Consider the following 23,231-nt stretch of genomic DNA (forward strand, 5'->3'; position numbering starts at 1 on the left):
ACGTCTCGTAGTGCACCAACTGTGGGGATTCCATCAAGCTAAACATTTATACCTACTATATCAAAGTACTCAATTCTCGATAAATATGCTAGTATCTACTGTTATATGGGACCTCGGCTGCTGTGGTACAGTTTCGTCAGGGATATCAATTTTAATTCCAAATGGTTTTTCGAATTGACGATTGTCACCACGTTTCAAATAGGGCTTGGCTTCCCACTTCTACTCACGCATACGGAAAGAATGACAAACAGATTGAGCTATAAATTAGGGACAACTGTAGTACACCATATCAGTTAAAGCTAAATTCAAAAATCAAATCAAATAGAATGACCCTGTGTCCCCACGTACCAAGCTTGTTGTATTCTAAATCCTGGAAAGTCAAGGTCATTTTAACATCCAATGATTATGATAAAGCCGACACAGTAAACATAGTGACCGTGATAATGATGTTTGTGATTAGGAAAGACCAGAAAGCGAAAAAATCTATAGAGGTGGACACGTGATTCCACACGTACGTTACTTCTCGATTATCGTCACAGGTTTCTGCGATCTTTTGTACTTCATTTTCTTTCAAATTTGAATCCGAGACGACGACTTTCCGTGTTTTTTTACATCTTAGTTTACGTTGTAGCTGAACGACCTTGATCCAAAACATCGGGATTTCCTCTGTCTCGTTTCTGTGGTGTAAGCGAAGTTGGAAAGCTGAGATGATTAGGGCTATAACTCCATATATCAATTGTATAATCAGATACATAGAAATGATCGGTGTATTATCAGAACTCGTGGGAAGAAGTGTAGAAATAATGGTCAGAAAAACAGCGAACGACAAAAATACCGTCACAGAGAAGGACATCTTTTCTCCTGCATCGACAGGGATGACAAAAACCAGAATGTTTAGATATCCTAAGAATATCACAGGCAGAATGATATTCATTACGTAATACAATGGTTTTCGTTGAAGCGTTAACGTGAACTTGACTTCAGATTCGCCCTGCTCCTTCTTAATCTCCGAACTCGTGTCCACGATGTCCCATACACCATTCTCTTCGTATTCATAATACTGAATCCCGTTAGAAGATTTTGTAATCTCGATCTGTTCAACAAAATGACTCCATGTTATGAACTTGATGTCGCATGTCTGCGTGTCGAACGGGAAACGGCTGATGTCCATGGCACAGCGGCTTTCAAATACATGAAATGGCCACCAGTTGACCGAGCCGTCATGATGGATGACGAGATAGTAAAAACTGCCACCCAACTCCTCAAATTTCTTGAATCCATTCTTCAGGACGAGATCGGGCTTCCATATATCATTCTGAAATTTAAAGAAACCGGTTACTAAACTTCTTTAATCAAGAATGATCTTTCTAATCAACGGTGACTATTTCCGGTAAGCTGACAAGTATGTATGGTTTAGAGAACGGTCTCTTTTGGAATGTATAGTGTGTAAAACAGTCTTTTTGTGTAATTTTATGAAATTGTACAGAATTCTAAATGGAATCTCAGATACGTGTATATGTTTTCGTCTATTTGCAAGTATATTGTGAGATATTCAGACATTTGATATCACCACAACATATATCAATAGTTTTGTAATGAAAAACGAAACAACACTGAATTCCTATTATACCACTGTTAGTTGATGTATTCACTTTCCCATGCATATGTACAATGTATGTGTATTTCCCCCAAGTGTCAGTATTGCCACGTGTTTTCGTTTTTGAAATTCGATAAAGACTTTATAAAAATTAAATTATGTACCTGCCATGAAATATACTACTCAAAATTTGATAAGGATAATAGATATTTTTCTGTTTAAAAAAATAATAACTGCATAACTGGCAATATTGTGTCCAAGTGAAATCAAAAACGTCTTCAACAAACTTGTACGTCCATTTCATGCCATGGGAAATGCGTTTCTCATCACAGTTTATGCTTTTGCTACCATTGCACGATTTTCACTCAGGCATCGGTGTCTGATTCTTTCTAGAATTTCAAACTCACTTGAGTGTTTACACTACGTTTATCAACACAATGCCCCCCTCAACGTGTAAGGCGTCGCCTGACGATAGAACAACTGGGTAGATGTATTGGAATGCTTGACGCTGGCTATTCACAACGTGACGTTGCAAATGCACTAAACGTCAGCCAGAGCGTTGTAAACAGGGCCTGGAACTGACAGCAAACTTTTGGTACAGCAGCACACCGACATGGGGGTGGTCGTCAGAGGTCGACAACCCAACGCCAAGACCATTTTGTGGCTCTTCAGGCACGACGCCATCCCTTCTGGACAGCAACCAGCCTACGTAACGACCCCCTGAACGCCTCGAGGGTGAATGTGTCCACTCAGACGATACGAAATCGGCTTCACAATGCAGGTCTCAACTCGAGAAGGGCATGTGCTCGAGTCCCTCTGACTGTTCGACACCGGCGGGAGCGATTGGACTGGGCTGAAGATCATGTCACTTGGACACAGAACGATTGGGTTCAAGTTCTGTTCACCGATGAGTCCAGGTATTGTTTGGACTTTACAGACAGGAGGCACCGAGTGTGGCGACGACAACGTGAACGTTTCCATGATGCCAACATCAGTGAACATGACCGTTATGGTGGTGGTTCGATCATGGTCTGGGGTGGAATCAGCAGGGATGGAAGAACAGATCTTCATGTCCTGGAGAGAGGAACAATGACGGGGGTGCGGTACCGGGATGAGATCCTCGATGTTTACGTCAGACCCTACGCTGGTGCTGTTGACCCTGAGTTCATCCTGATGGATGATAACGCCCGTCCTCATCGCGCCAGGGTGGTGGAGCAGTACCTTCAACAGGAGACAATTGTCTGTATGGACTGGCCAGCGCGCTCGTCGGACTTGAACCCGATTGAGCATGTATGGAACATGCTGCACGTTGCCCTTTCACACCGTAGAGCACAACCCACGACTTTGGCAGAGCTCGGAAACGCCCTCGTGGAAGAGTGGAACAACCTTCCCATTGGAAACATCCGGGTGCTTATTGACAGCATGGCTCGACGTGGTCAAGCCGTCATTGATGCAAGGGGAGGCCATACCCGTTATTGACACTTCATCGACTAAGTGTAATGATGGACTATCCCCAAAACCTGTGTAATTCTTTCTCTAGTTTGGTGTTAACTTTTTGTAATGAAATTCCTTTTGGTGTTGTTATCAGATTTCAAGCATTCCGTATTGATAAAAGTTCATGCCGTTCATGAATTTTGATTCATAACCTGAGTAAACACGTTTCTGAGTCAAATTTATGTCTTTTGTTATGTTAGTGGTAAATTACACACATATAACCTAGTGATCCTTATCAAATTTTGAGTAGTATATATATCAAGGTAAAAGATAATGCACTTTGTTATGTTAAACACATTAACTGAGTCTTTTCTCTAAAATTTCGTTTGAAATTGACGTTCTTCCATCATAGACAATGATTAACATGTCTGTTGCAAACTAGTTCGATGTGATTTTCGTACCACCTGTCCGCGTAATCATCACCAAATATGGAACGCTGACAAGATCAAAGGCTGTATTGGTTGGAACAAGTTTAAAGTATCGAAATGGTCAAAGATATTATATTTCCAAGATCAAATCTAGTCTACATTTTTGAAAAATACAGAAAATATAGATATAAACAATGAAACGCCTTCCTTTGTTGTTTTATCGGGTGATGAAGGTATAGCAATCCTTGCAGAAAAAATTGCATAACACTAACGCAGATCCTAAATTTTTTAAATTTTTTATTTATTTATTTTTTGTTTGCAATGCTTGCTATTTTCATCGCCCGATAAAACAACTAAAAAAGCATTTTATTGTTTAAAAAACCACTTCTCACAATATCAATATACAAATACATGTATGGATTTACTAGAGCTGGTCAATATGTTGATACAGTGAACCAGGTTCAATTAACATCATGATTGACGTCACAGACAGAAATGACCGAGTACGGTTAGATTTCACATGAAATTTAAATTGATTTTACATGTAGCTTAAATGAAGGAAATTTCATACTTTAAACCTGTATATAGTTGTTTGTACTAATGATTTTAGAATACTGCAGTCATTCAGATAAATAATTATATATATTAGGAGCCTAATACGGCCCCTTACATCTTAGAGATTATATTCGTAGAGATATACCTGTAAATAATGTTCATTTGTGTTACCAAGCCATGCTACAATATACACGGACTTTCTCCATCATTTCTTAATTCTAAATCAGAAGTGGAGCGTTGTAATGTCCGTCATATTTTGAATATAAAACATGTTTGTTTTGGGGAAACATGATTCATACAATGTACGTTTTCAATATCCATAGACTTATGTGATCAACAATAAATCTCGTATTCCATGGTGTGTATTTTATGTTAGTGGTAACAATATATCTCGTATTGACCGTTGTACTTTATGTTAGTGGTAACAATATATCTCGTATTCCCCGGTGTACTTTATATTAGTGGTAACAATAAATCTTGTATTGCCCGGTGTACTTTATGTTAATGATAACAATATATCTCGTATTCCCCGGTGTATTTTGTTAGAGGTAACAATATATAAATATTGGATGTATTTAAGGGTAACATTGAAAATTTTCACCCCGAGAAAACCATTGTCAACCGAGGCGTAGCCGAGGTTGACAATGGTTTCTCGAGGGGTGAAAATTTCAATGTTACCCTCAACTACATGCAATATCTGTTTTATTATACTGAATGTTATGTTAACTGGAAAGCAGAAAAACTTACGTCTGTTGACATTTGATCAATCACTGTCATGCGATATTTCGTATTTCGATGCGGGTACTCGCGTTTATTACAAACGCTCAAACGACGTCGTCTAGCAATCTACGACGAACCGTACGCGCATAAATTTGACGCATGTGATAATTTTTTATAATATCACCCGTTGTCAAGTACTGTTACCCGTTGCTAGATACGATCACCCTGGGTCGCGTGTTTTCTGTTCTCAGAGGGTAACAATATGTTTTTTTCAAATGCTTCTCGACCAATCAGGTTAGAGTATTTTAAATGAACGAATAATAATAAATCTTGTATTGCCCGGTGTACTTTATATTAGTGGTAACAATAAATCTTGTATTGCCCGATGTACTTTATGTTAATGATAACAATATATCTCGTATTCCCTGGTGTATTTTATGTTAGTAGTAACAATAAATCTCGTATTCCCCGATGTATTTTATGTTAGTGGAAACAATAAATCTCCTATTCCCCGGTGTGTATTTTATGTTAGTGGTAACAATAAATCTCGTATTGCCCGGTGTATTTTATGTTAGTGGTAACAATAAATCTCGTATTGCCCGGTGTATTTTATGTTAGTGGAAACAATAAATCTTGTATTCCCCGGTGTGTATTTTATATTAGTGGTAACATTAAATCTCGTATTGCCCGGTGTATTTTATGTTAGTGGTAACAATAAATCTCGTATTGCCCGGTGTATTTTATGTTAGTGGAAACAATAAATCTTGTATTCCCCGGTGTGTATTTTATATTAGTGGAAACAATAAATCTCGTATTCCCCAGTGTGTATTTTATGTTAGTGGTAAGCAAAATAGTACAAAAATCACAGTTGATTATAAATGTCTAAAAAATAATACAGACTTTGCTTTATAAGAAATAATCTAACATCGTTTCGGGAGTTCACAGACACATTGAAAGTCAATTTTAGGAGTTCATAGACATATTGAAATCATTCCGGGATTCCATAGACACATTTTGTTTATTTATTTAGGAATAGGCACATATACAATATAAATACAAGACAATATCACAGAGGAACACATAGTTAAAACAAAAGTTGTTGTTAAATACATAAGATAAAAAGGTACATTTAACAGCTATTTGACTTTAAGAGCACAGTGAGTAAATTAATGTATAAGCCTATGCCAAGGATAACCCATGAAAGCCATGTGGCTTATTTCCAAAGGGGTCCTTCTGATCTTATAATATGACATACTCAATATATTATCATTATTAGCACAATAAAACAATACAAACAAAAAGATATTGAAAGACATTGATTTGAAACACATAAGAATACTTTAAATATCTTACATTTCAACAGTGCTTAGTATTGAAAATTGTTGGAACAAATAACAATCGTAATAACTATGTATGAACAAGACACATTATCATTTTAGTATTCCATAGGTCCATTGAAAACCATTTTGGGAATTTATAAGTCCATGTCACACATGCAGTCCTTTGCATCGAAATCTCGTTACAATGTATAATTTATTTTCACTTATAACTAAAAGAAGAATAAAGTCCTACACTTATAACTAAAAGAAGAATAAAGTCCTACACTTATAACTAAAAGAAGAATAAAGTCATACACTTATAACTAAAAGAGGAATAAAGTCATACACTTATAACCAAAAAAAGAATAAAGTCATACACTTATAACTAAAAGAAGAATAAAGTCCTACACTTATAACTAAAAGAAGAATAAAGTCATACACTTATAACTAAAAGAAGAATAAAGTCATACACTTATAACTAAAAGAGGAATAAAGTCATACACTTATAACTAAAAGAAGAATAAAGTCATACACTTATAACTAAAAGAAGAAGAAAGTCATACACTTATAACTAAAACAAGAATAAAGTCATACACTTATAACTAAAACAAGAATAAAGTCATACACTTATGACTAAAAGAAGAATAAAGTCATACACTTCTAACTAAAAGAGGAATAAAGTCAACTGTCATACACTTATAACCAAAAGAAGAATAAAGTCATACACTTATAACTAAAAGAGGAATAAAGTCATACACTTATAACTAAAAAAAGAATAAAGTCATACACTTATAACTAAAAGAAGAATAAAGTCATACACTTATAACTAAAAGAAGAATAAAGTCATACACTTATAACTAAAAAAAAGAATAAAGTCATACACTTATAACTAAAAGAAGAATAAAATCCTTGTTAAATGTACCTCCGTGTACACGTTATATACCCTGTATTGCAGGCCACGATTGCTCACCAGAACTGAGATCGATATAAGGTTTGGTTTTTCCGATACAGGTATATTTAACTAAACTTTTCATATTGCAATCTATGATAACTTAATGAAATGAGATGACTGTCGGTTGCCAGTATATTGTACACGTATTGTATAAATCTATAATAACTTAATGAAATGAGACGATTGTTGGTTGCTTATATATTGTGTACGTATTGTATAAATCTTTAATGATTGTTGGTTGTCAGTATATTGTACACGTATTGTATAAATCTTTAATGATTGTTGGTTGCCAGTATATTGTACACGTATTGTATTAATCTTTAATGATTGTTGGTTGCCAGTATATTGTACACGTATTGTATAAATCTTTAATGATTGTTGGTTGCCAGTATATTGTACACGTATTGTATAAATCTATAATTACTTAATGAAATGAGACGATTGTTGGTTGTTTATATATTGTGCACGTATTGTATAAATCTTTAATGATTGTTGGTTACCAGTATATTATGCACGTATTGTATAAATCTATAATTACTTAATGAAATGAGACGACTGTCGGTTGCCAGTATATTGTACACGTAAGTGTATAAATCTATAATTACTTAATGAAATGAGACGACTGTCGGTTGCCAGTATATTGTACACGTATTGTATAAATCTGCGACGAAATGAAGAGAGATACAAATTTCTTTTGTGCCCACCCTTTTTTGTTTTGGATTTTTGCTTATTAAAGATAGGAAATATTTTATCAGTTTGCTTTTCTATTTATTTTAGCCTACTTAAAATTACCTGAGGAATGAAAATCATTTCAGTGTAGTTATAATCCTCGGGGGTCCATCTCAACAGCTCGTCGATCCATTCCAGCATGATGTATCCAGTGGTAACCAGTTTCTCCTTGACCTCGCTGACCTCGTTGATGCTGCTGAGGTAAAAACTGACGTCAAGAGGAAGCGGCCGTTCTTGACTTATCATAGGGCGGACTTTAGATGAGTAATTGGTGAAAATGTCGTTCATTAGTTTCAGCACATTTTGGTTGGTTTGTGACGTCACAGGATGGCTCCAAAGAAAAATGATGAAAATCCAATTCCTTATTTTCCAACGGTTTTGACTTTTGACACCCATCTTCTCCTTCACGACCGAGACCAGTTTCACAACAAATTATATGACTGGCGTCACGAGAAAAGGGCCCTTATCTTTCGACGTCACAATTCACAGAAAACGACGTCAAAGTTGGTGAACTTGAAACGTCAAAATCGCGGCAACGTAAAAAATAATATGAGTTTGTTGGTTGTATTTGCTTACATTCTGGATGCATTAATTATATAAATAATCACATGGCAGTTCCAAACTAGAATATGTACATGTCCGAAAAGAATTCTAGTTAGATATTACATGTCATTAATTTCATTGGACGGGTACAAATACCTGTGTTTGTTAATACATATGTAGCACATTCTAGTAAATACGTACGGGTTTTCAAATGAAAATGTTATACATGTACACCACGCAAATTTGTTTATATGCTGAATCGTACCTATATTTGTCAATTACATGTATCGTAGTGCATATTGTTCCTAGTTCTGATGCACCTTTAATTTTAGATTGAATATATACATGTATTTATATCCATACAGTATTTGATTTATCTCACATATATAGATCTATGCACAGTCCTGTTACACGTAAAAACTAATCGAAGGAATCGATCTATTTTCCAAGCATACTAATATGTTATATGGAGCTGTAAAATTAGATTTCTGATAATCCACCATTTTAATTCAATTGAGGCAAACATTTCAGGTCAAATAATGATAATACAGTTACTAATTATTTAGTGGAAGTTTTATGTCTAGGGCCCAAAAGGTGTAGTATTGTATATACTTTACATGATTAAACACAACTTAATATCGCTGCCCATTTAAAGTAGTAAATATTATCTATATATATTAAATGTAAGCAGAACGAATATCATGTAATTTGATTTCAGCTTATAGTGAGAAAAATATAGTTTATGAAAAGTTATTAATTTTATATAGGAAAGGATAAACAAATTTAAATGACTTTTCTGAATAAGCAACATTCTTTGATTTCACGGTATTTAAATAGATACGCTTCACTGTTTGGAGAAAAGACGTGACGCGTTCCGGTCAATTGTCCAAATAACAAAAACTAACAAGCAACAACTTTAATCTTCAAACATAACAGAGAAATCTGTATTAACCAATTGGTTATTTACCAAGTAAATTCAAATTTTATTTACTGGGTCGTGTGAACCCGATTTCAGGATCTAACACTTGCAACACTCGATGTTAATGATAAAAGAAAATACTGAGCCATGTAAAATTAAAATACGTCTTCAGCTAATTCTAAGTATTTTGTATGAATTTATTTAGAATCCTGAACACTACTTCACGCTTAGTACGTAATGGATAGGTTTTATATCTTACATTAAAGTATGTTTTAAAACCTGGCAATTAATGCATTAGCCAGGTTACGGTCCCTGAATTGTTATATCCTATCTCTCATGTATTTTAAAAACACATCGTACCTGGGGTAGAGTGTCTTAGACAGTTATTAAAACATCAAAGCGTTCCTTAAAACATCCCATTTTGGTTGTAATTTACCCGCTTGCCGATAATCAAACTTCCCTCTAAATATGAAAATGAATCACGAAAATGTATGTGAAGACACCACCGCTCCAAAAGTTAGGACTATGCACGGTGCTTACGGCCTTTAAGCAGGGGAATCTTTATCGTGTCGCACCTGCTGTGACACGGGGCCTCGGTTTTTGTAGTTTCATCCGAAGGACCATACCATTTAGTCGCCTCTTACGACAAGTAAGGGGTACCGAGGACCTATTCTGACCCGGGTCCCCTCTTATTATGGTTACAATCCAGTGTGATATTCCTGAGATGCAGTACAGTATCACAAAGACACAACACTATGTCATAACAGTGTCAAAATAAATCATACCATTGACATCATAACGACCATTGGTAGGTCCAGAAATATATGAAGGGGCAGTAATTGGGGGGGGGGGGGGGGGGGGGGGGGGGGGGGCTGTCTGACGGTCCTTAGTAGCTCCAGGGCTAAGCCCTGGTAGATATTGAGTTGCTGTTCTCTTTAAAAGAATTGATGTTCGCATTATTTCCTAATAAATATTGTTGTAAATAATTAACGATATTTTGATTGAATTAAAAATATCATATAATCATTCAAAATGAATTGATGCGAGCAATAATTGATTTGATGTGCCCATCTTCTGAATGGATGCCCGCATCGAATCAATTATTGCTCTTACCAATTCAATTAATTCGCGCAAGACAGCTCGGAATTGCGTAGATGAGGTACTAGGTGGTACTTTTGCATGGAAAAAAAGTTTACGCAGAAAAGTTTATCTAAGTCTCTCGTTTACGAAATTCCCTGCAATTCAAAATGATTCCCATGTTGTTGTTTTTCCAATATATAAATAAAATTTATTAAGGCAATGTATACATTTCTTGTTGAATAAGTACATAGGTTGTGATCCTTATGTACAAAATTTATGAATTCGTAAGGATAAGAAAATACAAATATAACCATAACAGAGAAAATTTTAAAAAAGAAAAGAGAGGTGGATTAAAGGTTTGGAAATGAGATATTTCTACTTTTTTTTTTTAATCAAGAAAGGGGACACACATTTGATTCTGTGGTGGGCATTTTTTTTTCAATTAAAAAAGAAATAACCTAATTAGGCAATTTATTTTCTAGGAAATAAAATTAGATGGGGAGGGGGATATCATAGTAAATATATACAAAGTGATTTTCACCTTCTTGATTTTTGCATTACTCTATATATGTATTTTTCAGCTAATATAAAGACAAGATTTTAAATTATCCTTTTTCAGTATTGTTCATGTAATTGTACATTTTTTCCCAAGGTTAAAAGGTCAAGGACAGGTGTGCGCACTGTTTGCTAGTGAAGCAAGACTGGTCACAGTATTTGCTACGAGTAAATTAAAAGTCGAATTTCTTGGATATGGGGTAACCCATATCTATTCTTGTATATGCATGGTTTCGGTTTATTTGGAGAAAATGTGTTGAAGGAGCGAAAGGGTTTGGTTCTGGTTTCAGGTGGACCCAGGCGAGAGTTAAGGTATATATATTGAAAAATATGATATTAAAAATTTGAGTATGAATTATGTACATAGCAATTGGTAAAAGTCTGACGGCTGATTAACGCAAGACACTGGGAAGGGATATTTATCTAGCAAATGAATATTTGTCATAAAACACTGCGATGTATCCTCGTGCATAAAATTGTGATTTAACAGTTGAAGGCAAAGTATATATCGATAGCTAAAATATACAAAGTTTCATTTGTTTGTTGAGTTTGAAAAAAAAAAAAGCTTAGTGTTTGATACATTCCTTGAACTTTTCATTTGGGTTCAATATTCGCGTAAGCCATTTCTGTAAATATCAATCGTTAACCACAGGGGCTAAGCCCGTTATGGGCCCGAATTCTGTGATACCATAACTATATTCATGATATTACAGAGTTCGGGCCCAAAACGGGCTTAGCCCCTCTGAGAAAATCAAGCTCATTTAAAAGTTTATTACCGCATCATTTCACTGGAAAACGTTGACCACGATATTGATGCGCAAGTGCGCCGAATACTACTAACCCCGTCACTTGGCCATTTCAAGCGAAAGTTACGTGTTCAGTTCGGACTTTCAGATCATCGGTGGTCTTAACATCACAAACTTATTAATAATCCATTGTCTAAAGTTGCGTCTGAGTTACATCATGTTGGGATTCCCCTGACGCGCGTAGGGCTATTTATAGACGCCTAACAAACAATGTATTTTATGCATACCCACTAAATTTACTTTTTGGATAATCTTCTCATTGTTTGCTTTTGTACGTGCAAATGTTTTCAAGCTTGTAATTAAGGGAAAGTTAATAACTTTAAATTAATTCCGTACAAAAATTAAAGCAAATCCGTTTAAGTTGAAATTCTGGTGTTTTTTTAATTGTCAGAACCCAAGGGCTCCCCTGGAACCCCACCAGGGTTTAACATGTATTATAATGGTGTACACATCAAACTTTGACTAGGTATGTCACTGGTAATTCTTCCAGGTTTCCGAGAATGGAGACTGTTAAGAGTCAGTTTACCGGAGAAGAAATTATTAGAAGAAAGACAACTACACAACACCGGCACAAAACAGATGAAGGACTAAATTTGTCCTCCATTTATACCACAGGGAAAATTATTTTTCATTTTGGTGGGTTGTTTTTTTTTCCATACGAGTAAAAAGTACATGATATGAATATATTGAACAGGATTTGTATTTATAATTTTTCATGAGAGAGAAAGAGAGAAAAACGAGAAAGAGAGAAGATTAATTAAGTACAGTCATTCAGATAACGAGTTCCAGTTACTCCAGCAGGTATCAACAAATCTTTTTAAGCCATATTTTAAAAAAAGATATGCGTTTGGGTCTCATAAAAAAGTTTAAGGGATAACGCAAATCTTGCAGATTTAGGGATTTTAGTAAACTTCATATTATATGAATGTAACTGATATTTAATCCAGAAACGAAGTATATTTTGGACTGCTTTATTTTTGTCTTTTATGCATGTAGGTATATGAAAATTAGCTTTATTCTGAACGTAATGCTCAAACTTTCCCACCCACATGTATGAGATGTCTGTATAGACTACCTGATATATATATATATTTTCATTGATTTTCAATCTGATTAAAATAAGATCTTTGATCCGCTCCGTTATTGTTATGTCGCTACTTTGTGTAGCGACATAACAATAACGGAGCGGATCAAAGATCTTATTTTAATCAGATTGATTGATTTTATACTTGCAACTCAATCCAGGCTTTAATAACATCTGCCCAAAAATGGTTATGATTTTTTTGCATTACATATTCTAAGTAAGTCTTTTCACAGGTACGTATTTTTGCTTGATCAACAAAAGGGGGGAAATTACTTAATCCCAATAATTATTTTGAAAGTTGTATCATTAAAAAAATCTTTAAAGAACTCGGAAAAGCTTTAAGATTTGGAGAGGGAGAAATTATGTAGGTCATTTCAAACCACCACGGTACATATAGAGGTATACAGGTATTCTCAACCACATTTCAAAATAAAGACATTATGAAACTGTCAAAGATTGGGAGATTGAAACACTGCATATACAAGTCTGTAAATTTATAACTAGAGCAGGAAAGAAAAGCACAAATATTGCAATTTTATCAGAACCGGGCAGACTACCAAATTTTCTATTCTGTTCTTATAGCTATTTTCTCTTATTGGCACAGACTTGAAAATATGCCTGAAAATACTTTATTATACAGTGCATACAAAGAAAGTATGACTTTAGACAAATCAAATGTAAAAAGTTGGTTTACAAATGTAACCTATACTATTTATCTAACAAATTACGTATATCATGGTCCAATTATAAATCAATGAAAATATCTTTCAAAAGATATTTGGAAAAAAAATACGAGAGAGAATTTTTTGAAATATTGGTTTAAGACAGGAGAGGAAAGCTGCATCACTGGCAAATTAACCACATTTTTCGATCTCAAACAAAACTTCAATATTGAAAAGTATTTATTTTTGAAAAATTATGAACAAAGAAAGATAAATATGCAAATTTAGAATAAGTGCTCACAATCTCAGAATTGAGAGTGGGAGGTATGAAAAAATAACTAACACTGAAGGTAAAAAAGGTATTATACTTGAGAGAAACAAAAGAATTCGCAATATGTGTGACACGAATTGTGAGGAAGGTGAGACACACTCACTTACTGATTGTCCTTTACATACAAGTGGGAGGCAGACCTTTTTTCATCATATTTCTAAATATAATACAAACTTTTTAAATTTGTCTAGTAAAGAAAAATTTCCGTGGCTTATGTCAAACGAAGATAACATGTTGTTAACCAAGCTGGGTTAATTTTTAATCAGCATTTTTTGAAATGAGAAACAATAATGTACAATGTAAGAGGTAAAAAATGTACAAGTTTCTATAAAATAATGTATACCATAGATTCTACAATCAGACAAGATGTTCCAATCGGTGAAAAACTAAGTTTTCCTTCTTTACTTTACCAAATGTAAGATATGTTATTACTTTGAATTTTAACCATATTACCAAGTTTTCATACAAGTTAATGGGTTGCCCCAATCTGGGGCATTATTGTAGTTGACTGCAATTGATAAAAAATAACAAATGTCAAAGCTACAGATAGGAAAATTACAAAGGCCAACGTAGGGAAATACGATTTTTATCCGGAAGATGGCGGACAAGGGACGTAACTTGCGCGAAGTGTTGATACGTGTATACATTCATAGATTCTAAAAATTAATTTCATATATACTACCAATCTGATTAAAATAAGATCTTTGATCCGCTCCGTTATTGTTATGTCGCTACTTTGTGTAGCGACATAACAATAACGGAGCGGATCAAAGATCTTATTTTAATCAGATTGTATATCCTACAATATTGTTATACATATACTGTATTCCTGAACAGCTTAATTTGCTGTGCACTCTTTTTTCTGTATTTGGTCTTTTGATTGTCACTTTTCTCCCCTTCTTTTCTTAAGCTTGTATGCCCGACAGGGATTTGTAAATAAAATAAAATATTCACCTTTATGTGCTAAAAAGAATGAGTACTATTGTGACGTCATAGAATTGCGTACGCAAAATCAATGGAAAACAATTTCGTGACGTCATAGTATATAGTTTGGTTGAGAAGTGTCAACGAAGTTGCATTACGAGTGTGCTCCAAAGACCAATTCATCACTATACTAGATCTATAGAGTGTTCGCTGTTTTATAAACTTCTAAATAAGCATGGAGATAAAAGAGAAGACGGTGTGGGTCCAATTTAGGACTCACTACATTACCAACAGAGAAGATCTCGTTTTGTGTATCACTGGTTCCCTCCCAGAGTTAGGGCAGTGGAACGTGAGACGAGGCGTAATAGCAGGTAAATTACCATATTGATCAAAGTTACCAGTAAGCTAACTTATAATGTTTAATTTTTCTACTCTCTTCCTCAAAGACAATCAGAGGCATGTTTCTGAAAATGAACAATATTGTATTTTTAAGCCTTTATATTTGTTATTTTCGGAACTTTTGAAACTATTAGATATATAATATATATATTCTGTTTTGGATACTGTTAGTGATAGTTATCACATCAGTGCCGCTATGGTATCCATCCATGTCACACGGTTTTTGGCTGTATTTTCGGCCTCCTGATATAATGTTAGGCCCGCAGTTGTAAAGTTTCTTGTCAGCGTGTCTCGCCATCTCTGACGTTAGATATAAGTTTACTTGAAACAATTTCACTGATGTCATTAGCGATTTGTGAAATACAGCTAATCACTGATATCAATAACGATTTGTAACACACAGATAATCACTGATATCATTAACGATTTGTAACACACAGCTAATCACTGATATCATTAACGATTTGTAACACACAGCTAATCACTGATATCATTAACGATTTATAACACACAGCTAATCACTGATATCATTAATGATTTGTACCATGCAGCTAATCACTGATCCCCTTAACGATTTGTAACACACAGCTAATCACTGATTTCATTAACGATTTGTAACACACAGATAATCACTGACATCATTAACGATTTATAACATACCATACCGCTAATCACTGATATCATTAACGATTTATAATACACAGTTAATCACTAATATCATTAATTATTTATAACATACAGCTAATCACTGATATCATTAACGATTTATAACATACAGCTACATGAATGTACACTATATATTACGAATGCTGAACCGAATTTAATCAGTTTATGTCCTTCTTTAATATGCTTCAACTGTCAATCATATACATGCATTACTGATTGTGAAATCAAATTTATCAGATATACTGTTTAACTTTCCTTAACATGCATGGATAAGATTTGTGAAGCATAGTGAAATGAAAGCGAAAATTGTGTTGATTCTAGTGAAATAAAGACAACTATTTATGATAATTTATCCCACATTTCACATTCCAGATATAGTCCACTCCACTCATATTGAAGTCGGTTATATTGAACTATCTGTTATATTGAAGTTAAAATAAATCTCCCAGTAGCAATATTTGTGTAGTTCAGCATTGGTTATATTGAACTTTGGGTATAATGAACAATTCAGGTCGGTCCCCTGAATTTCATTATATCCGGAGTAGACTGTAATAACATGTGACGTCAATTCCAAATATTTTTTAACTTTACAGATGAAATTCCCAAATGTTCAGGGGAATGGGTTGTCTTGATTGAACTTCCGGCAAACGTCACGTTTGACTGGAAGTGGGTGGTGCTTTCCGAGAAGAACACCACGATGACTGCATTCCGATGGGAAGAAAGACCCAATAGAAGCACTGAGCTGCAGGGACAGGGTCTTCGATGTTACGCCGCGTGGAATTACGATGCGGCGTATGAAGCCATCACAAAATTTCCAGGTAATGTAAGTTTCACGTAGATGTATATCCTGTTGTATAATCTAATTCTTATTGTACTCTACGTGTATTTTGTGATCGGTCAGATAAAAACAAGGATATGCAATTTATTTTGTGTAATCTGGTTTGGCCAGGGAGCACTAGGTCCCCTTTGACAACTAGCACTCAGAACTAACCTTCTGCAAAACAGAAAATCCACGTGTGTAGTTCTGTTTGACAAACAGGTTTTCTTGATGTTAAACAAGACGTATCTAAACTGCCTGTACGCAAATCACTGTGGTAAAAATTCAACACATTCGGGTGTGACCGGTCGACAGGGGGTGCTTACTACTCCTCATCACCCGATCCCATCTCTGGTATATCCAGGGGTTTGTGTTTGACCTACTAGATCATCCCGTTTGTGTATACACACACATTGGGATGATCCAGACTATCATAACATATGATTAAACAGTTGCGGATTCAGATGGAGTCTCGGTGGTTGCAACCCTGTTTTTCAACAAATTTTTGGTCTGTTTGGGCAATATCTACCCAGAGTTATCGTTCCTTACACTCACTTACACCTCTGTCAACGTCTGAAGGGTTTTACAAGATTTTTGTAAAATGACACGTATGCTCAAATAAAGTATGGTTTTGACTTCAGTTACAAAAATATACGTAAATAAATAAATATTGAGCAGAACACAAGAAGCATTTATTTGGGTTGAAATGTGGATATTGGGTACTTCTACTGCACCAGGCCTATACATAGGTACATACATGTACATGAAGAATATATAGTAATGGGGGAAAAAAATCTACAAATAGTTGCTTGTCCTACATTTTCCCGATATTTCATAAAATAGTTCTTCGTTTTATTAGCCGTAAAAATTGGATTTACATGTGGAATAACATTGCTTATTTTGTGACGTTAACAGAAGTGTAAGTGAGAGCAAGGAACGACAACTCTGGGTAGAAAAGTGAAACAGCCTGCAGCTCGGTGTTGCATACACCCCCCTGACCATGATTTTTATCGATCGTAAAATATTCCTAATGATCAATGAAACAAAATTACATTGAAAGATAAAAAAAAAAAAAAAAAAAAAAAAAAAAAAAAAAATTATTTAGGTGACATGAACTGAAATAGTTTTTCTTAAATCTCAAAATGAAAACTGTTTTATTGACTCTCTCTCTCTCTCTCTCTCTCTCTCTCTCTCTCTCTCTTGCCATAACTGATCATATCTTACAGTTAATGTGAATATCTTTTCTGAGTGTTAGAAAACCCAATAGTTCAACTTAGGAAGCGAACACACTAAGATTTCCCCCCACACATATTTACCCCTTTATCTAATGAATATCAAATTTCCAACACCATGCACCAAATGAACCCGGGATACACAACATTCAACTGCACACAAAACGATTCCATCACTTTTTAAAAATATAAATGTAAGAAACACAAGCACATCTAACAATAAAAGTTCCACGACCCTCAACGTCACAGGGGGAAAAAATGTCTGGATGATGATATACATGGTGGAAATTCATCGTCAACATTAAACATCAAAAAGAAAGCCGCGCGTCACCTATGACACAGATTCAGATGACCGACATATTCATGAATTATCACAAATTTTCAAAGTAAAACGTTCTAAAATGTAAATGTTTTTCTCATTTAAAATTATCTTTTATAAATTAAACATTGTGACAGTCATTATTCATTTTTATTTATGCATGTATATCCCAACAAACTATTCGTAGTGGCGTAATGTTAACGTTACGGATGTAGTTCGGATTGGGGTAAACACAACAGATTATAGACAGGTCTGTTGGGGTAGAATATGTGATAAAAAGAATATCCCATGGTTTGTGGTTGGATGATTATTATCCAACTTGCCAAGGCTCGAAGATAGAAACACACAACTTGGATAATAATCATATCCAACCACAAACCGCGGGAGATCCTACAGATATCCTTTTTGTAATTAGTTTTGGCTATCTTTAAGTATTGAACACCTCTTTTTCAGTTGAAGAATGGAAATGGATAGATGATGGTGATCAGGATGATGAAGAACAATCTCCTGAAAGTGAACATGTTCCCCCGAGGCGAGTAGATATAGGCTACCTTACTAGTGTCGTGGCATCGTCATATCAGGGTATCCGACACAAAGTAGTAGCCTTTTATCAATCGATAAGGGGGATCTTTAGAAGAGCGTGAACAGAAGAAGACATCTGCTACAGTCAGATCATTTTTGCGTGAATTCAATGCTTTATTATTTTTATTTTTGTAAGTTCTAATGATTTGTGTAACAGTTGTAAACTTTTCAAGTCGATCTAGTAGACTAACGAACTGTATTTCTATCTCGTTTTATGTTTTTATTAAACAGCGTTGCAACCTATATTAAAAGTTGTGTTTTATTCCACACACAAATTTGACCCCACCCTTTGTCAGCGAAATCGGGGACGGTAAAGACGGAGATATTTGTGTTTTAGGAAACCGGTCAAAACCGGTTAATCACTAATTTAAACATTTACCGATTTACAAAGAGTCAGCAGTGTCACCACAGACACCTGTTTCTATAAATAACTTTCTACCTCTGTATACTAATAATAAACACATGTTTAATAGGCCTATATAAAAACTTTTTTCGTGAAATAAATATCTGAAGAACCCACGGAGATACAAACCTGACAAATAAACCGTGACTCGTCAAAACACAAATATATTTACTCAAGATGTGATATTTTCGATTTATTTCCCTTTGGGGGAAAATATCATTTTATTGATTATTGATAAATGATATTTAATTCATTATATCACGTGTATTAATCAGTATTTATTCAGATGTTCCACCTCGCCGTGTTGATATTTAGTTGTTTTATATCTTAAATTATGCACATGTACACTTGTACCACAGCGCTTAATTTATAGTTAGATCTGAGTGTGTGAGGTCTACCAATCGCTATATACATGATAATTATAACAGAACAACCTGTTTAAAATAGTACATATCTATGTGTGTTTATTTCACAGTTTTATTATATCTTGTTTCGTCCATGTTATATTTAATTGATTATATACACGCATGCATGTGAACACATTCATACACGAGCTACACGATTAAAGAGAAAGTAACTCTGACTATCATATATAATAATTTTTTATTATACTGTGGATGTTGTTATTATTTACGGTCTCAAAAAAACATTTGTACAAAAATGTGATAATACAACATTAAATAAATAATGATTATCAAATGTATAAGCAAACAAAATTATAATATATTTCCGTGATTTTAGAGAAAAGTGTGTTATAGTTAAGCTAAATACAGATAATCAATAATACTTACGGCGGTACTCTACTAGAGTACTTAAACCATTGCTACCAAGAAAAGGTATCGCTTCTCGGCCTTTTGGCTAAGATCAAAGTGTAGTATCTGTTCTTATCAGCTTAATATCTGATACGTCCCCTACATGGGGACAACGATATTAAACTGATTTTTGGTCAGAGGTGAGATGTCAGGGGCTTGCTCCGCTCTCGCCACGGGTTGGCCTGGTATTGCAGTACCTCCAGGATCGGCCCACTCCCCATGGGGAGATAAAACAAATCAATGTCAGAAATACTATAAGGTTTACAAAACAATACGAAACATTTTTAGTACGAGTACATGATGTATCCAGGGGAAAAATTATGGTTATTTATTAGTTAATTTAATTTATTTGCCAGATCCCGAAACGTCGCGCACCCGAACCCTTTTCACCTAACCGTCGTGTATGCCAAGTCCCGAACCAGTCTGATTAAATATCGTAAGGGGTCCGATTTTAATCAGACTGGTCCCGAACCGTCGCGCACCCTAATTCCAGAGAAGAGATGCCAAACGATAGAATATAATATATATATTCATCAATAACAATAACTGACAAGGCACACTCAAGAATACATAATTCTTTCATAAATATCATAGGTACATATAGTCTATGTCTAATCCTGACTACCATACGGCGTCACGCATGTATAGGTCTTCACTTGCAGCTGTTGATGCCTCTGTATTCTCGCCCATGGGATGCGCACGCACGCAGTCGCACAAACGCACGCTCTCTTTTGGTCTCTCTCTCTCTCTCTCTGTTTTGTGTTGAACTTATTTTATTGAATAAATCAAAAGGACTGGGAAGAAATTAATATACCAAAGTGTTATGCATATCATGTAGTACAATAAGTACATATTTTTTCTAATGTAGAGCAAGAGAGTGTGGCTAAATTGTTTGAATGCATGCTTACTGTTAACCTGCCAAAGGACAAACAGGCAGAAATGTAGATATTCCTGCATACGGCTTCGATGGCCGGTCCCGGATAGCTGTTGTTGGTAGAACACCTGAATAAAGATTCAAGGGTGGGGGGTTCGAGTCACGATCTTGTCCATTGCATGATCTCCCTTCTTTTTACATAATATTATATTATATTAGTATACAGAGGTCGTAAGTTAATTTACAGAAACAAGTGCCTGTGAGTGTCACCCAGGGAATCGGTAACATGTCTTCCGTTGTAACGGCTCAACATCGGAAAAAGTCAGCTCGTTATCGGTACTTCCTGCCAGATACTTCTGAGTGAATGAATGCTAGGAGTGATGGACATAACATCCCCCTACCCGTCATCACTACCCGGAATGGTGTTCACTTTGCTTGGGAAGACCCCCCCCCCCCCCCCCCCCCCTCTCCTTCGCGGCTTTGTTACGAGAGATCAGATTATTATCTTATTAGGACCCAATGATCTTATCTGTGTACTTTGTTACAACAGTATACCGTGTCATAAGCATAAGAGAAATAAAAATATCGAATACCTCTTAAGGACGAGTCAAGAGATCGATGTCGGATAAAAATCTAAATTCAAATAGAGATCTAGGCCTAGTGAGGGGGAGAAAATAGGAAGATGAAAACTCCCGTAAGTTTCTGTCATCCGACATTGATACCACTTTACTTTTTTAATTGATTAGTTTCAACATTCATTATATTTAGTTTTAAGGGGGTGGGGTCTTGATTAAAACTGAATTTAGTTTTTTGTCAGACATTGAACTTTTGATCTCGTCCGTCGTTTTACGCTCTTTCAAGAAAAATTAGAACGCCGAAATTAACTCAGTCGGTTTCAAGAGTTATTTTCGGCGTTCTAATATATATATGTATATATATATATATATATATATATATATATATATATATATATTGCCATATTGTGTTTACATGAGAGAGAGGTATGTACAAATAAAGTCATAATTACTTATTCAAATTGTGCCGACAACTCAACTGAAACAAATTACGGCAGTAAATTAATACGCAAGTAAGTTGAACATAACTATAGGCCTATAAACTGATGAAATAAGAAGTCTGTTAAAAAAACACATTCCTCCCGTATGATGGATAAAAGTGGAGATACTACGAGTGCTGAACATGTAAACCTGTACATAGACTCGTACGCAGTAGTAAACGCTTGGAAACACAGGCTTTTTCCTCCGCTGTCTTTATAGACACAAAGACACCATCAGCTTCAATAATACAGATAAAACATCTCGTTGAAAGCTTTGTAACTTGTCCAACTCAAACGTAGTTAAAATCTTCGCTGCGAAGGTATGTTTTCTATGCTCCTGAACGCTGAGAATAAGGGACTTTTTCATAAGGAATGGTAAAGCGACCAATCGCATATAGAAGCAGAGACACACCTTCCAGCGAAAATATCAGCGTTTTGTCCCACGGATGGTAAACGTAGTGCTACCGACCGTGGGTTTCCGACGATGAATTTCCCCTAGTCAATGACCTAAATCCCCTTACCGTGTCAAAATATAGTCCACCAAACGTATCAACATCACATAGGATTACCACTATCAAACCGATAATCAAATTGTAAAAAGCATGTCTCAAATTGATCGTCATATTCACACATCATACACCCATTTTCTGAACCCAAAAGCTTAAATATACAGAATACTGATAATGACTTGTTGAAAACACATGACTTCCACGTTTGTGAAGAAGGGACTGTTGCTAAAAGTATAAGTGGTTTTATAGAAGTAGCCTTTTATTATCACAGTTGATAAATAAATACCTAATATAATACTTAAGCTGGCCCAATAAAGATTGAAGTTTTTTAAAAACTTTTTTCTCTCTTAATTTGATACTGACATCTACAAAAATTGTTGTTATGCACGTACTGGGGCATTGTCGTAACCAGTCAATACAATATCCCATGGTTTGATATGATTTATATTCAACGAGTTGTGTGTATTGAATTTCCGAGCCTGGGCGATTCTTTTTATCACATGATAATTCCAAAGTTATTTATTACAATTGTTTTGATTGGACAAAAATAAAGCTGAACAAGAGTTTATACATTAATAAATCCGAAAATGCGATGTATTCATACACGCCTGAAAACAAAAAACAGTGCGGGGAAACTATTCAAATGTTTGCAATTTTTTATAAAGTGAATGAATTGGAATTATCAGAATCAAACATTCTTTTGAAGAATTTATCGATGTGTAAACTCCGGACATTTTACTCACAAACTTAACATAGAAGTGCTTCGCACTTTTATTCAGTTTGTGAGTAAAATGTCTGGAGTTTACACATCGATAAATTCTTCAAAAAGAATGTTTAATCCTATTATTAACACACACACCCTAACCCCCCCGTTATTCATTTGCGTTTCTGTATTGTTGGGAACTTTGTTGATATTTTGTAAACAA

At 35.0% G+C, this 23,231-nt stretch overlaps 1 protein-coding gene and 1 non-coding gene across 2 annotated transcripts; one reads left to right on the top strand and one right to left on the bottom strand.

The window, feature by feature from the left end:
* Positions 1 to 403: 403 nt before the first annotated feature.
* Positions 404 to 8,130, bottom strand: LOC125658664 (neuronal acetylcholine receptor subunit alpha-5-like). Its single transcript, XM_048890000.2, has 2 exons — positions 7,798 to 8,130; positions 404 to 1,315 (listed from the first exon to the last, which is right to left on the bottom strand). Exons 1-2 carry the CDS (start codon positions 8,128 to 8,130, stop codon positions 404 to 406), a joined length of 1,245 nt encoding a protein of 414 aa, XP_048745957.2.
* An 11,764-nt stretch (positions 8,131 to 19,894) lies between these two features.
* LOC125660507 (U2 spliceosomal RNA) lies at positions 19,895 to 20,087 on the top strand. The gene has a single exon (XR_007364379.1). It is a non-coding gene; the product is annotated as a U2 spliceosomal RNA (small nuclear RNA).
* The last annotated feature ends 3,144 nt before the right edge of the window (positions 20,088 to 23,231 follow it).

The sequence above is a fragment of the Ostrea edulis genome, chromosome 9 (assembly GCF_947568905.1).
Source record: "Ostrea edulis chromosome 9, xbOstEdul1.1, whole genome shotgun sequence".
Taxonomy (NCBI): Eukaryota; Metazoa; Mollusca; class Bivalvia; order Ostreida; family Ostreidae; genus Ostrea; species Ostrea edulis.